Source organism: Chelmon rostratus, chromosome 6 (genome assembly GCF_017976325.1).
Source record: "Chelmon rostratus isolate fCheRos1 chromosome 6, fCheRos1.pri, whole genome shotgun sequence".
NCBI classification, from domain to species: Eukaryota; Metazoa; Chordata; class Actinopteri; order Chaetodontiformes; family Chaetodontidae; genus Chelmon; species Chelmon rostratus.
Window position 1 is genome coordinate 28,191,639 of NC_055663.1, and position 15,954 is coordinate 28,207,592.

The 15,954-nt window shown below is 45.3% G+C and overlaps 1 protein-coding gene across 5 annotated transcripts in view; it reads left to right on the plus strand.

The window, feature by feature from the left end:
- Positions 1 to 13,757, plus strand: part of phf21ab (PHD finger protein 21Ab) — a 31,254-nt gene extending 17,497 nt beyond the window's left edge. For 3 of the 5 annotated variants that reach the window (XM_041939432.1, XM_041939435.1, XM_041939433.1), the window contains 10 exons: positions 888 to 1,226; positions 2,563 to 2,682; positions 2,762 to 2,813; positions 2,896 to 2,975; positions 3,287 to 3,347; positions 6,390 to 6,496; positions 6,923 to 7,078; positions 7,425 to 7,500; positions 7,600 to 7,703; positions 9,654 to 13,757. In XM_041939432.1, coding sequence (XP_041795366.1) covers positions 888 to 1,226; positions 2,563 to 2,682; positions 2,762 to 2,813; positions 2,896 to 2,975; positions 3,287 to 3,347; positions 6,390 to 6,496; positions 6,923 to 7,078; positions 7,425 to 7,500; positions 7,600 to 7,703; positions 9,654 to 10,433 — 1,875 coding nt within the window. In that variant the 3' untranslated portion in view covers positions 10,434 to 13,757. The remainder of the gene's footprint in view (positions 1 to 887; positions 1,227 to 2,562; positions 2,683 to 2,761; positions 2,814 to 2,895; positions 2,976 to 3,286; positions 3,348 to 6,389; positions 6,497 to 6,922; positions 7,079 to 7,424; positions 7,501 to 7,599; positions 7,704 to 9,653) is intronic. The other 2 variants (XM_041939434.1, XM_041939436.1) reach the window with 1 other exon arrangement.
- Positions 13,758 to 15,954: the final 2,197 nt, after the last annotated feature.

A 15,954-nucleotide genomic window follows, 5' to 3' on the forward strand; every position in this document is an offset into this window, starting at 1 on the left:
GCTAATTTCTTCAAAAACGACTCCAAATGCCACCAAAGTTGTCTGGAGGAGTAAATGGTCGTATTTAATTCTACAAATAAGGTCCAGGTTGTAAAAAACGAAAGTTATCCTTTAACAACATGTGTGTACAGGTAGTAGAGCAGCAGCAGATTAGTTGATTAATCCCTCAGTCAATCAGCAACTATCCTGATAATTGAACAATATTTTTAGTTTTATTTTTTAAGTGCTGAGCTGAATGTCTTTGGATTTTGGACTGTTGCTCAGGGGGATTTGGGGAACATGAAGCATTAGAGGAGAAGTCTGTGGGTGTAGCTTTGTCAGACAGACCTTCATTCACAATGAGGTTGTGTTTGCTTTAAATCAACTATGATTGTTAAATACCTGTTTCTGCAACTTTAAACTAAACTATGCTGAGTTTCATCACAGAGGTTTGATGAAGTGGGAACATGCTGTAAACACCCACAATGCAATGCAGGGGTGCACGGCGTGTTTTTACAGAAGAAGCATGCAGTGTGTATCATAGTTTAGTATTAGTAGTATTAGTAACTGTGATTGTTGGGCAGGAATTTTAATGCTTCTTACAAAAACATCCTGCTCGTGTCATCACAACATAGTTCTCATTAAATTTTAGCTTAAAACTTACAAAATATGTTGGTTGTACACTTAAAGTAGCAGCATGAATAGTAGCTGATGATAGTTGTAGTAGTAGTAGTATATGTACTGGAGTTGTATAGTCGTGTACCAGTAGAGGTATCAGTGGCAGTACTAGCAGAAACAGTAGTATTTGTACTAGTAGTAGCAGTAAAGCAGTGAGAGCTCCACAGTGACATTAACCAGCGTTCGGTCTTTGTGGTGTTGTTTTCTGATTGGCCGTCTGTTGTCACCAGGTCAGGCCAAAACCGGCCACACCCACCAACGTCCCCATCGCCCCGGCCCCTCCCCCGCCCATGATGGCGGCCCCCCAGCTGCTCCAGAGGCCCGTCATGTTGGCCACCAAGCTGTCGTCCTCGCTGCCGTCGGCGGCTCCCATCCACCAGGTCCGCATCGTTAACGGGCAGCCCTGCAGTAAGACCAGCTCCACCCCCCTGACGGGCATTGTCATCACCACGCCGGTCTCTGCTACCCCCACCCGCCTCGCCAGCCCCGCCCAGGCACCCAACCCCACCCCTATCCCTGCCCCAACACCTGCCCCGATCCAGATCAGCAGCCTGACCACTGAGCCCAAGGTAGGAGCACTACACACACACACACACACACACACACACACACACACACATATACACTCATCGGCCACTTTATTAGGTACACCTTGCTAGTACCGGGTTGGACCCCCTTTTGCCTTCAGAACTGCCTTAATTCTTCGTGGCATGGATTCAACAGGTACTGGAAACATTACTCAGAGAGTTCGGTCCATGTTGACGTGACAGCATCACGTAGTTGCTGCAGATTTGTCGGCTGCACATCCATGATGTGAATCTCCCCTTCCACCACATCCCAAAGGTGCTCTATTGGATTGATATCTGGTGGCTGTGGAGGCCATTTGAGTACAGTGAACTCATTGTCATGTTCAAAAAACCAATCTGAGATCATTCGAGCTTTATGACATGGTGCGTTATCCTGCTGGAAGTAGCCATCAGAAGATGGTACACTGTGGTCATAGAGGGATGGACATGGTCAGCAACAATACTCAGGTAGGCTGTGGCATTGAAACAATGCTCAATTCAATATCCCCCGCACCATTACACCACCACCAGCCTGAACCGTTGACACAAGGCAGGATGGATCCATGCTTTCATGTTGTTGACGCCAAATTCTGAGCCTACCATCTGAGACTCATCAGACCAGGCAACGTTTTTCCTTTTCTTCTGTTGTCCAGTTTTGTTGAGCCTGTGTGAATTGTAGCCTCAGTTTCCTGTTCTTAGCTGACAGGAGGGGCACGCGGTGTGGTCTTCTGCTGCTGGAGCCCATTTATCTCAAGGTTGGACATGTTGTGCGTTCAGAGATGCTCTTCTGCAAACCACGGTTGTAACGAGTGGTTATTTGAGTTACTGTTGCCTTTCTATCAGCTCGAACCAGTCTGTCCGTTCTCCTCTGACCTCTGGCATCAACACACAGCAACGCCCACAGAAGTGCCGCTCACGAGATATTTTCTCTTTTTCGGACCATTGTCTGTAAACCCTGGAGATAGTTTCTGAAATACTCAGACCAGCCCGTCTGGCACCAACAACCATGCCACGTTCAAGGTAACTTAAATCACCTTTCTTCCCCGTTCTGATGCTCGGTTTGAACTGCAGCAGATCGTCTTCACCATGTCTACGTGTCTAAATGCATTGAGTTGCTGCCATGTGTGTAGAAATTTGTGTTAACGAGCAGTTGGACAGGTGTACCTAATAAAGTGGCCGGTGAGTGTATGTACCACATATACATCTACACAACACATAAAACAACACATTATGTATGTTCTTCTTCATCATCGTTGTGGGCGTTTTTGTTTCGATGGTGCGTTTGAAGGCGTGTCGGAAACGATGACTTACAGCTGCTGTCGTCTTCCTCTCCTCTCAGCAGACTGTTAAATCAGGAGGCGGCGCAGAGCAGAAGGCCGTCGTCAGCCTCCCCTCTTCCTCCACTCCTCCGCTGTCTCCTCCTCCTCCTCCCAGACCCAAGAAAGAGGAGAACCCAGAGGTACCGCAGAGAGACGAGTGGCCTGCGATGAGTTCAGTGTCTCTGCTGTTCTGATGATAACACTGTTTTTCTCTTCTAGAAACTGGCCTTCATGGTGTCTCTGGGCCTCGTAACACACGACCACCTGGAAGGTGAGCGGCCGTTTGAATAACTTGAGGATCCGAAGCCGCTGCTCGAAGGTTTCGCCCTCACACTCTTATGTTTTGATTCCAGAAATTCAGAGCAAACGACAAGAGAGGAAGAGGAGAACGACGGCCAACCCGGTGTACAGCGGCGCCGTGTTTGAGCCCGAGGTACAAACCACGGCGAAATACGTTTTAAACAGACATGCACACATTACTGATGTCGAAGGAGAGAGGTGACACTTTAAAAAGACAGTTTGTTCAGATTTTCATGTTGTCCAGCTGGGTTTATTCACATGAAATGTTTGTTTTCCAGCTCACGTTTACTTCACTGAACGTCGTTTGTGACATTTAGACAAATTAAACATATTTCATGTTCTTTCATCAGGCGTCCGGACGGACTCTGTAGGTTCAGTGCTGTGAATAAAATCCATTAGACACATTAATACTAAACTGACATGTTTTTTCCACTTCTGTTTCAGAGGAAAAAGAGTGCAGTGAGTTACCTGAACAGCCCTTTGCACCAGGGGACCAGGAAGAGAGGTCCGTATGAAATACTGATCCACAGGTCAAAGACCAGCAGCTGCTGCTGGTAGACCAGCAACAACTGGTAGAAACAAACTGGAGACAGAGACAGAAACAGAGAGAGATACAAGAGAATAGAATCAGGTAGAGGTACAGTAGAGCCAGGAAGTAAAGGCCAACATCCAGCAGAGCGCGGCAGAAAGAGGAGAGCAGCAGCTTTATTGATGCTGGTCGAGTCAGTAGAGTAGATACACAGGAGATGTGCAGGAGAATAGAGATGAACATGTTGCTCAGTACTAATAACATGCTGTAAAACAAGTCTTCTTCCCTCCTTCTCCTGCTTCCTGTTTCCTGTTGCTTCAGTGAGGTTTAATGTCTAAAGCCGGGTTTATACTTGTTTGTCACAACGCTGCAGAGCTTACCTGAGCCGCCTGAGAACAAAAAGAGACGAAACAAGAAATATACAAGGAAAATATTTCAACTGCTGCGTGTTTCTCAGTATGTTTTCCTTTTCAAAGAAGGGAAGTTGATCTCTCAGGATGTAGAATCAGTGCAGCAGTGAACACAGGTGGGCACAGTTTACTCAGAGAAACGCACAATCTAAAATACAGACGTGACTGTGGTTAGTGAGGGTTAAAAATGTCAATGAGCAAACAAAACCAGACATTTTTAGATGTTCTGACATTTCAAAGATGAACCATTTCCTTTAGAAGTAATGAGAATGAACTTTGGCTGCAGCTGAGACACACAGTGAATCACTTCCTGCTCTGTGGTTGTTTATAAGCTCTGGAACACCTTGATGAAGAAGTATAAATCCGGTTGAACCTTCACACCTGTTCTCCTCCATGGGAACTGCTGAAAGGCACCCTGGGAATTGTAGGAATTTGCTTGCTAAAGCAGAAGTACCTGAATCAGCTTCAGTCCTCACACATTCACCTAAAATATGTGTTGAACACCACAAGTTAAAGCAGCTACAAGGAGCTTTCATGTTGTGTTGATTTTGGCGCCCCCTGTGGACAAAAGCGGTATGAGTTGCACGTTTGTTTGTGTTGGAAGCAAGTAAAGAAAGACGCTCCTCTGTAGTTCTGATTATAATAACTGTAACACGATGATGCTGAAGCAGAGTAAACCTGGATTACATGGAAGCCTCGCTCGCTAATACTAATTCATCAACGTTCCTCAGATGACACACCTGTGAACGACGAAGCCGGCCAATCAGGATCAGCTTTCAAATCCCGCAGTTTACTCCGTCTGTTGAATGAGCGGCCGCTGTGTTTTCACCCGTCTTCTACCACATAACGACGTAATGTCACCTGAACAATCGAACAGCGAAGAGGAATCTGCTCCCACCGCCTCTCGTTTGCTTGTGTCGCCATAGAGACGCGTCAGAATAAAACTGAGGCTGTCTCATAACCGGCTAAAAACTGCTTGTAGCTGCTTCAGTGATAGAAACAAAGTGTTTGAGCGTGTCGCTTTTATCCGAGTGCTGTTTTAAATCAACAGTTCGTCTGCTTTCACAGACTTTTGTGAACGTTAACAGGACTTCAGGGAATAACACGACTGACACGAATGAGCTCTTATTACTTCACACCTCAACACACTAAAAAAGATTCCAAGAAGTTTCCACTTATCAGGTTGCTTTCTGTTCTGTGACTAACTTAAGAGGTTTAACACTAAATACTGTCTCCACAACCTCCATCTGACTTTACAGAGAACAGACTAAAATCACATGTAACTCGCAGTGTCAGATCTGATCACACCAGCAGCCTGAATGTACCTTTTGGGAACCTGGGGGGAGCTCGTATGACAGAAGGACGTGGTGAGATGCCTGAATGTACTGTGAGCGTTGGAGCTGGATAAAAGTTTGATAGATATAACAGTGTCAGTAGAGACATGTCACATAAACAGCGTCTCCGGCGTGGAGTTTATCCTCCAGAGAGCTCTGACAGGTTGATTTGCACACTGTAAAAAGTCTCAGTTCACGTCTTTATCACGTCTGTCTTTTTCTTTGACACGTAGGATCCAGTGTTGTTAGACAGTAAAATCAGATTTGCGTCAGTCGTTGCAGTAAATAATGACTGGATTTTAACTTAAAGGATAACTTTCGTTTTTTTACAACCTGGACTTTATTTGTAGCATTAAATACGATCATTTACTCACCCGGACAACTTTGGTGGCATTTGGAGTCGTTTTGAAGGAATTAGCCCCAGAGGAGCGGCGAGTGGTGGCATGTTATCAACATCCGGCGTCTCTAGACAACTACCTCTGACGTGGATGATGTCATTTCCGGACGCCGGGCACTGCGAGCAGCCAGCCACAACACGGCTGACTCTGCGGCGGTCGGCTACGAATACGCAATAACGAACCATAGCTGTGCCAAACTACAGCTAAACTAGCCGACCGCCGGCTCAGAGGGGAATAGCACCAGCATATCAGAACTAAATATTGGAATATGAACGAGTTTCGCCGCAGATTATGCATTATATAGAGGCTGCGCATGGATGCCCCGAGTACTCGCATTATACGGATATACGCACCGCTCCTCTGGGGCTAATTTCTTCAAAACGACTCCAAATGCCACCAAAGTTGTCTGGGTGAGTAAATGGTCGTATTTAATACTACAAATAAGGTCCAGATTGTAAAAACGAAAGTTATCCTTTAACAAATCAAATATGCAGACTGAGAACGGGGCGAAAGCCGCGGCTGCAGCCCCGGTGACGGCCGCTAAGAGACTCAGCGGCTGGCTCAGGTGGCTGAGGTGTGTTGACATCTGACACTCATCCATGTGTTGTGCGCTCCATTGACGACTGCAGTAGGTTGTTTAGTGCTCGGCTTGGGCTTGCGTGGAGCCAGTCTCCTGCACTAACACTGCTGTCTGTGCTTCTGACTCCTCCTCTTCCTCCTCTTCCTCCCTTACCGCTCCCCTGTCTCATGCTAGCCAACGAAGACTCCCTTTCCAAGGTATGTCATACAGACTGTTTGTTTTTGTTTTCTTCCCCCCTCTCCATCTTTCTTTTTTTCTTTGTTTTCCGTCTTTGTTGTCTGTCTCATTTCACCCAGGTCGCCCACCCAAATACAGCAGCGTCCCGGAGCTGGGCAGCCTCACCCCGACCTCCCCCTCCAGCCCTGTCCATCCCCTCCCCCTGCCCAGCCCCAGCTCTGGGGATGTAAGTAACGATGGGGGAGACGGACAGTTCAGAGGGTTGGAACCCCGTCACACACAGTCCTATTGGCCCAGTAGCTCTGTCAATCATTTGCACCCCGAGACCTCCACAAACACGCTCATTAGTTTGTCGTCTCCATGTGATTACCATCAGTCATCAGTTGATTTTTACTTTGATTCAGCCTTACAAAGTGAACAGTGTCCTGTAGCCCAGAGCATCCATTAATAACTACTACTAGAACACATTCTAACTCCCAACTGTCGAGTAACTTTTCTGTGGGTTAATTAACACCATGTCCATTAGACATTAAAACAAGGCCAACTGTAAACTAAACCGAACCAGATGATGGTGCCTCCCCCTGCCTCTCCACAGATGGTTGGTGGGGCTCAGCTGGCCAGGGAAACTGATTGGTCCAATTCTTCCTCACAGGGAGACATCCATGAGGATTTCTGCACTGTGTGCAGACGCAGTGGCCAGTTGCTCATGTGCGACACGTGTTCTCGTGTTTATCACCTGGACTGCCTGGATCCACCCCTGAAAACCATTCCTAAAGGCATGTGGATCTGTCCAAAATGTCAAGATCAGGTAACCGCAGCAGCCGAGACTGATCCTGAGTCAGGGGGAAGGGGGTACCGCGGTCCAGAGAGGGGCCGATCAGGGCCGGTAGCTGTACTTGACTGTAAAAACTGCTTCTGCTGACACCGTGCTGAACATTAGGACTGTTCAATCCTTTGTAAGCATATACATGATGCAGTATTGTTTTGTTGTGCTTCTGTCCCATTCATTGTGTCAGTACAGATTGGCATCTCACATCCATCCACTCCATTGCTTGTCCCTTCTCAGCCTCACCACAGGGTGGCGGCTAAACTTGTCTTCTTCAGGTCTTCTCTAAGTCGCAGCCTGTATGACAACTCTGAGTCTCTATTTCCAGATCCTGAAAAAAGAAGAGGCCATTCCCTGGCCCGGTACCCTGGCTATAGTTCATTCCTACATCGCTTACAAAGAAGGTGACCTCAGATTATCTTCTCCTTCCAAACATCTGCCAGGATGAATGTGGACGTTGAACGGTGGCATTAACAGTGTTGTTTTGTTGTTCACTGCTGCAGCTAAAGAAGAGGAGAAACAGAAACTGATGAAATGGAGCTCTGAACTCAAACTGGAGCGAGAGCAGCTCGAACAGAGAGTCAAACAACTCAGCAACTCGATAACGGTGAGAAACGTAATCCAGCGGCTCAGCGACACAATGACAGCGTGAGCTTTCGCTCTAGAGCCGAGACAAACAAATCTCCCCAATCTGAAATGTTTAGTCACTGCAGTAAATGTACTAATACACACTGTGAAAATACTCCACTGTAACTACAAGTCCTGCATTCAAAGCCTGACTGGAGTTAAAGTAAAAGTATTATCATCAGATTGTACTTGAAGTACTTAAAGTAGAGTGTTGATGTATCAGTAAACTGTTCCTGTCAGTGTTTCTCATCATATCTGATGTTTGTGGATTAATATTCCTGCTGCATTAATGCTGCATTTTACTGCTGTAGATGTTTCAGGTTGAGCTCATTTGAACTACTTTATATCCTGTTGGCTGGTTTAATCTACAGCGATGCATCATATTCTATAAGATCATCATATGTTTGTCCTGTGAGAACCTCGTATCTCAGAAAAACAGCCTGTTTTCAGCTTTGTGACGATGCAATTCCAGCTGATCCAAGAGGCTTTTTGAACAGTTTATTTAGCTGAAGAAGGACGAGAATTTTCTCAACACTTCATCCTTCATCACAATCTCCAGGTGACACTTCCCACGCAAACGTCATGATCTCAAAAAGCAAACCACAATGTGAGCACCTGTACGTGAACTCTGACAACACCGATGTCGAGGTGGTGCACTGAAGCTGGATTGTATAATGATGCTTCTCATACTTCTAGTTTAAAGCCACCGGCAGCTCTCACACAGTCCTAAGCTGCTCTGGTCCCCATCGGTAGCAGACAGTCACTGCTGTGGCCACCAGACAACGTCTGACCTCCACCTCACCCACAAGCACCCCCATCAGCAGGCGTTTGGTTTCCACTGGACACAATAGGGATGAAAAATTGTAATCTGCAAAGTAACTAATAACTAAAGCTGTCCTATAAATGTAGTGAAGTAAAAAATGCAAAATTTCCTTCTGAAATCTAGTGGGATAGAAATATTAAATCTGATCAAATGGAAACTCTTAAGTAAAGTACGAGTACCTCGAATTTTTGCTTCAGTACAGTATTTGAGTAAATGTACTCAGTTACATTCCACCACTCAAACATTGCAGCAGATATCCAGTATGAGCTGATTCTGCTAATTAACATCAGCTCCATCATTAACTTGACCGAAGGCCAAAGTCAGTGTTGCCGATTGTCTCGTTCAGGGGGCTCAAACTGCAGGCCCGGGGGCCAGACAGTACATTTACCAGATTTACCAGTACATCTTGCAGGCAAATAATTATTTTTTTCATTTGGATTTATCCGCAGTCTTTCATTTCACAGCAATCTTTTTAATTTCCCCCTGAAAAACTGGAAAACTGGCAAATCTGGATGATAAAAATTTCAGGTGTGAAACTTATTGGGACATTTTAGACTTCAGACAGTAAAGAAAGGAAACGAGGGAGAAAGAGATGCATCAGAGTCACAGTTCACGGTCTGTGTCTTAACCCTCAAACAAGGGAAGAACTCCAACATTAACACATTAACTCACCCTGCTGCAGTGATGTACAGGTGTACTCCAGCACCCTGTGACATCACTGTCTCAGGCTTGTTGCATTTAACCAAAGAAGGCAGCAAAACACGGCATTTCAGACTGGTGTTTAATTAGGCTGCAGGTCACAACCTTCAGGCCACAAAATCTAATTTCAGCTCTGAATCTTTCTGTTAAATCACTGTAGTCATTAATTTTAGTACCAAATATATTCCCTATAGTTAGCGATTGAACCACAGCCATTATTACAGGCCTCCAAAACAGAAACAGTGTCTTCTAATCAAAATGAGGTGAACTGATAGGACACACTGCAAGTAGTAATAAAGACTGACTTTTTCTAGAAACAGAGGAACTTGGGGAAATAAATTATTTCTTGATAAATATTTTTTTGCCGTTCCCTCGGTAAGATCTGGTGTGTTGTTGTTCTTCCATCAGAAATGCATGGAGACCAAAAACACCATCCTGGCTCGTCAAAAAGAGATGCAGCTCTCCCTGGAGAAAATCAAACACCTGATTCGCCTCATCCAAGCCTTCAATTTCAACCAAGCTCTGGCAGAGACAGAGGGTAAGGACTTCAGTGCCAGAGTCCAGGACAGTGCCGAGGGGGCAGCCGGCTCTGCAGCTGCACCAGAAGCCAACTCTGTGGAGAAAGTGAAGGCTGGGAGCACCTCAGCCAGCAGCAACACTGATGGAAGCAACAAACAAGAGGAGCAGGGAGCCGCAGGGAACAACCAGACAACCGCAGCAGCAGGAGGAGACGCTGACGGCCAGGCTGTCCTAGAAGACAGCGCGGGCCTAACAGCGGATGACAGCCCCGGTGTGGGGGCAGGGGGTGAGGCAGAGCCTGGTGTCGGGGCGGTGGAAGGCGGAGGGGGTGACACGGGGACCGGTGTCCAGGCGGAGGCTGCGGCCAAGCCTGAGACTGAGGCGGCTCTGGCGGTTGACATTCCTGCTTCCTCAGCAGTCCCGACCGTTGCCACCACCAACGGTACGGCCGAGCCGGCCTGCCCTGACCGCAGCCCCGCAGGAGGCTGCCCCGCCACCGCCAACTCTGAGAACAAGATGGCTTCCGTCAACCCTCCAGAGACAGCGGTGGAGAAGAAACAGGAGGAGATCACTGACAGTGATGGCAGCAACAACAACAACAGCAAAACCTCAGAACCCTCCCAGCATTCTTTGCCAGCTCTTGTCAGCAGTTTGGACAATAAAAAGTAATGCTATGTCTCTTGAGTTGCGGGAATTCAAACATATATATTAAAAAAATGACTTTTGCTTGCACCATACGGTGCCCTGAAGTTGCCAATCTGTATAAATGTTGTTTGTTTGCATTGTATTGTCAGACTGTGTCAATGGTAGATATACAGCCCAAGTCACATGGCTCTGGGAAGACGTAGGCTGTTCCACTCACAAAGCTGGGGTACAGGAAGGCTTACGTACCAGTGTCATCATGCCAATTAGTGATAGACATCAGTGGTGGGAATGCTCAAAGGGAGATTTAATTCATCATCACACCAGTGTGTGCCTGTTATAGTGGCCCCTGTGTTCTCTTGTGGGGTGGGGAGATGGGCTCACATGGGTACAGAGAAAACCAAGAACATGAAACCAAACATCTGTCGGGGGTTACCGGTCTAAAAAGCAGTGTTTTGAGAGAGTACGCGTACTGAAAAGAGAACCTGTTCATCCCCTCGTCCCGACAAACTTAATGTGAACAACCTTTAGCTTCTGCAATCCCATGACCCTGATCACCTCTTCCTTTCAACAACCCTAAACCTTTCCCGGTCAACTAACCCCTAAACGCTGCTCCCACTGATCTTAAACTGACTTCCCTGATTTCCCAAGCTTACCCATTAACAAACAACTTAAACCATCTTTACTCAGCAAAATCCTGTAATCTTTCCCATCCTTCCCCAGTTCACCAACGATCCAATGTGGTGTACCGAAGGTTCAGTATGCTTCAAACGAACTAGTTCATGCTACGTGTCGAATGAACACATCTAAAGGCGAAAGTGTTTATAGCTGTTCTGAACGGCCGGACTAGATGAGAGGTGAAAAGCTGGCTGTTGACGGGACAGATGTGATGAATTCAAAAAAAGAAATAACAGCACACAGAATCAGTTTGTCCCCAAACGAATTTGTGGTGTTGCACTACATCAAAAGAGAAGTTGAAACCATGCTGACTTTCTCATAGCAGCTCACCTGGCCGCTCGCTGCTTTAAGTCTGTGTGATCGTTGGTTTCCATAGATGGGAATCTGTATCAGACATCCAGCAAATACTTTGTTTGAAGCATACTGACACCTTTAAACCAACTTCCCTAACTTCCCCATCAACCCGTGACTCGAACCATGTTCAGTATCAGTATCCTCCCTCTAGTGACTAAAACCTTAACTTTAACCTTCCTCAGTCAACCAGCAATCCAACGTGACCTAAATTCTTTCAGCTAGAAGGTTTCATTATGCTTCAAGTTAACCAATTTGTACAAAGTGTCAGCTGAATACTGGTCATTGTAGAGAAGAACGAGGTGCAATGAATCTTTGGGAATTACCTTCCCCAGTCCACCAAAAAACGGCTCAGAATGCTTCAGATGAACTAATTTATATGAAGTGCTGTTCCGAAGGCCCAAACTAGACGGCAACGTGAAAAGCCAGCCGTTGTAACGAGCAGCGAGATCTAATTAATCATTGATGTGGCGATAACGGAGTACATTTCTTAGTTCTTAGTTGTTCACAATCTCATCACCTTGTTGGAATGTCAATTTAAGAAAGTTACAAAATTAACAGATGCACTCCCCCCTCAGCTGCATGTCAGAAAGGTCTGGGGGGGGAGAGGTTTTTTAGATACTGGGCCATCCGACAAGTACTTCATTGGAAGCATTCTGGCACCTTTAAACTGGCGTCCCTACTTTCCTGTCAACCAATGATTTAAACTGTCTTCAGACTACAAAAACCTATCCTTTAGACCAAATGCTGTAACATCCCCCCCGTGACCAAAAGACAAATTTCCCCTGTCCATCAGCGATCTAATTTCTCCTCCCTCAGAAAAGGGTTCAGTATGCTTCAATCCTAGTTTGTGCTAAGTGTCATCTGAACACAAACAGAACATCAAACAGGTGTCAGACACAGCTCCTGCTCTACTCAGAAGTCGGGAAAGTTGTGAGGACGTGATTTTCAGATGTTGTTCGATGATCCAACGAGCACTGCGTTTGATTTGTACTGATGCCTTTAAAAAGAAACCCCCAACCTCCAAATCCTGCAACTTAAACTGTGTTTTTTGTACAAAGAAAAACTCAGCAGCCTTCCCCTAGTGACTAAAACCCAAACTTACCTTCCCAAGTCCTCCAACCTTCTGGAACCCTGACAACCCCAGGGAAGGTCCTACCCTCTCCCAGTTGACCAATGACCAAACATCCCCTACCAACCAACAATCCCAGCTTCCCCTCCCCCATCTCTGTCCCCGCTTGTATCCCCGAGCTCAGGCAGAAAAGACGCTGACGTTGTGTTCAGCGGGTATGGAGGACGAGGTCAAACAGGCGCGGTAGCCTAACAGATGTTTTCAGTGGTGTCGGTCAAGTGTAGTGATTGAGTTTTCATTCGTGAGTTAAGTGTGTCAACTGTGAGCACTAAATGTGAAATTGCAATATTGCAATGTCAACACACACAAACTATATCTGGGCTGTGTTTCTTTTTTATAGGAAAAGATATTCAGGTCTTCCTAGTCTTCAGAATAAGTGCTTTCTGTTCCTGAACCTGCTGGACTAGCATAATCAACACGGAAACGAATCCTCTTTTTGAAGTGGTGATCTTTGCATTATGTACATTTCTGTTGAATCCTGAACTGCCAAAATGATGTTGTATCCAAATTCAGCAGGGACAAGTCCACTTACTGTTTTGAAAGATCAAATCATTGGCATTGTAAGATATAGATGCTACCATTTCAGAAATTGGAAGTCCCCAGATTGAGACAGGAGAGCTTATTAAACAATAACATTAAAGGAACTTTTTTTTTCCTTGAAATGGAGGGATTTGTAGTATGAACCTGCTCCTTCAGATGGATCGCTAAGGAAAATACCACAAATCCTGAGATAAAAGCACAAGCTTGCTGCATTACAAAGAAGTGCTGAAGAGCTTTTTGTATGTTAATATGGAATTAAACAGAGTATGCATCTCTTTGTTGTGATGTGACTTATCCCCACATTGCCAATATTTTTCTAGGAGGAAATACAAACCTCTGTCTGACATTTACGCTCAAGTCTAGTTCAATATTTTTGGGGAGGAATTGCTGGGCTTCTGACTCAGAAACCCCTTCATCCCCTCACAGTTAGACTAGTGCATCTCTTCTTTCTGGAGCATGTCTGGGCTGAAATGTGATGCTGTTATTCGTTGGCTTGGTGGCTGTCAGTTCGGGTCTGTCTTTGTCTGGTGAACTGAACATGACTTCTGGCTTCTTGTTGGGTACGGGGCATTAACAAACTCTGGTCTGTTCATTAACGGTGCCTCTGGTTGTGCTGGAATGTTTTTCTTTCTTTGTTTCTTTTTGCAATATTGGAGCTTTTTTTTTTTGTGCTTAAATTGTAGTCGTCCAAAAGCATATTCACCCCTGAGTGGAAGGTGTTCAAGGTTCAACTCTTCAGAATAGATGTTTTACAGAGAAGATTATCTCAGAATGCTTTTATTTTATCTGTTGTACTGATGATGGATTTATAGCCTCGCTAGCAGCATGACTGTAGGAATAGCGCTGTCCGTCTGTCGGTCAGCCCAAAAGAGAGAAATGTCTCAACAAGTATTGGGGGAATGCCGTAAGTTTTGTTCAGACATTCATTCATTCGTGGTCTTCAAAAGATGAGTCTTAATTACTTTTCACTCACTTATTATCGTGCACCCCCGTGAGGTTTACACTTAGGCTGGTGAAACATCTCAACAACTGCTGGTTGGAATTTCATGAAATTATTAGCGATATCAAAGGTGCAAAGAGGACGAATCCTAATGATTTTTTTTTTAGACTTGTCGTCCGGCACCATCTTCAAGTCGACAGTCTAATTTGTCCCAAACCAAATACCTGGAAAACTAATGACATTCCCATCAGCCTCAGCTTTACTCTGCATTTACTGCTAATTAGCAAATATTAGCATGCTAACATGGTGAACTAAGATGGTGAACATGGTCAACATTTTACCTGTTAAACTTCAGCATGTTAGCATGTTGATATTAGCATTTAGCTGAGCTGAATAGAGCTGCTAGCATGGCTATAGGCTCAATGAGTTTTTTTATAGGTACATTTCTGCACAGACCTACAGTCACGTCCCAGCAAAGTACAAGTACACATGATTGTGGGGGTGAATACGCTGTTGGGCAACTATAAAATAAGCTGCTTGAGGTGTCTTTTTGTCATATCATATGGACTCTTTGAACTGAATCAACATATCTGATACAACACCTAATTTTCTGACATCAGCTGTACAAACTGCCTTCATTCAGAAGATCCCAGAAAAAGAAATCAGAGAAAATCTCTGGAACATTTCCACATGTTTGGCCACAGTGTTGTCTCATAAATGTAAGTTGTCTCTAAGGAAGAGTTTAGCCATTCGAAAATGGAAGGAAAAGACTGAAATTCAAGCAGAAAATGGAAACTAATATTTCCCCAATTCCTTTTCCATTCGTTGTGTGTTTTGTTCTTTGTCGGCTCACTCGGGCAGATGTTCTTCTTTCAACACATTAGCCTGCGTTCAGTCGCGGATCGAGCAGATTAGTCACCCAGTCGCTTCACTCGACGAGTTTTTCTCCGAACGAGCCCGAACTTGTGTTCCAGACAAACTGGACCTTTCCCTCTGTACAGTAGGTACCTCGAGTGCCTTTCTTCAAACAGCAGATAATATTTGTCTCTTGACTTGCACTGTGACTTGTAGAACCTTACTAACCCTCCAGATAATCCTCCCACCCAACCCGCCCTCCTCCGGCCTGTCCTATCCCACCAAGCTCCCCGAAACTCCGGAGCACAATCCCGGTCCCTTCACCTCAGGCTGCCAGTAGTCAATGCAAGTTGAAACTACATTTCATATTATGCCGTTTAGATTGACCAGATAGTGTTTTGTTGTTGTTTATTATAGGAGTTGCCTTAAATGTGTTTTATTTTCCTTTTTACGTGATTAACTTTTACATTAAGGAAAAAAAAATACTTCAGGCGCTGGCCAAGCTCAGAGGTCGTTTGGTGAAAATGTGGCGCCCAGCGGTCGTCGTGGTCAATAAAATGCTCCAAAGAGGGATTGTTGATGATGAGGTCTTGCTCGGTGTGACAGCCATTTGTTTAGTGATGCACTTTTGGTTTGACCAGTATTATTATCAGTGTGTAAAAATGGGATCCATCAGCAACATGAATCGCAGTCACAAATCTCGCTCCGGATTCGAGTTCCTCGAGGTGTGTTAGTCCCGACTGGTCCCGGTCAGGACTCGGGAGCTCTTTTCTTTTCCTTTTGACTCGTTCATCATTCCCTCTGTGCTGTCGTTGTTGTTCTTCTTGTGTTTGGAGGAGGGATGAGTTTGCTAAATCAGGTCACGTGAGCCGGAGCCTGTGTGCATTTGGAATGAACAAACTAACCTGCACCCTGATGGGCAGACTTAGACCCAATTAGCAACATCTGTCCACTCAGTCTGGTGGAACGCATGCCTTCTTATGCAAATTTTTATACAAGATTTGTCAAACCTTTTTAATATGCATTTGCTTTTGTTTTTTTTAAGTTTTTAT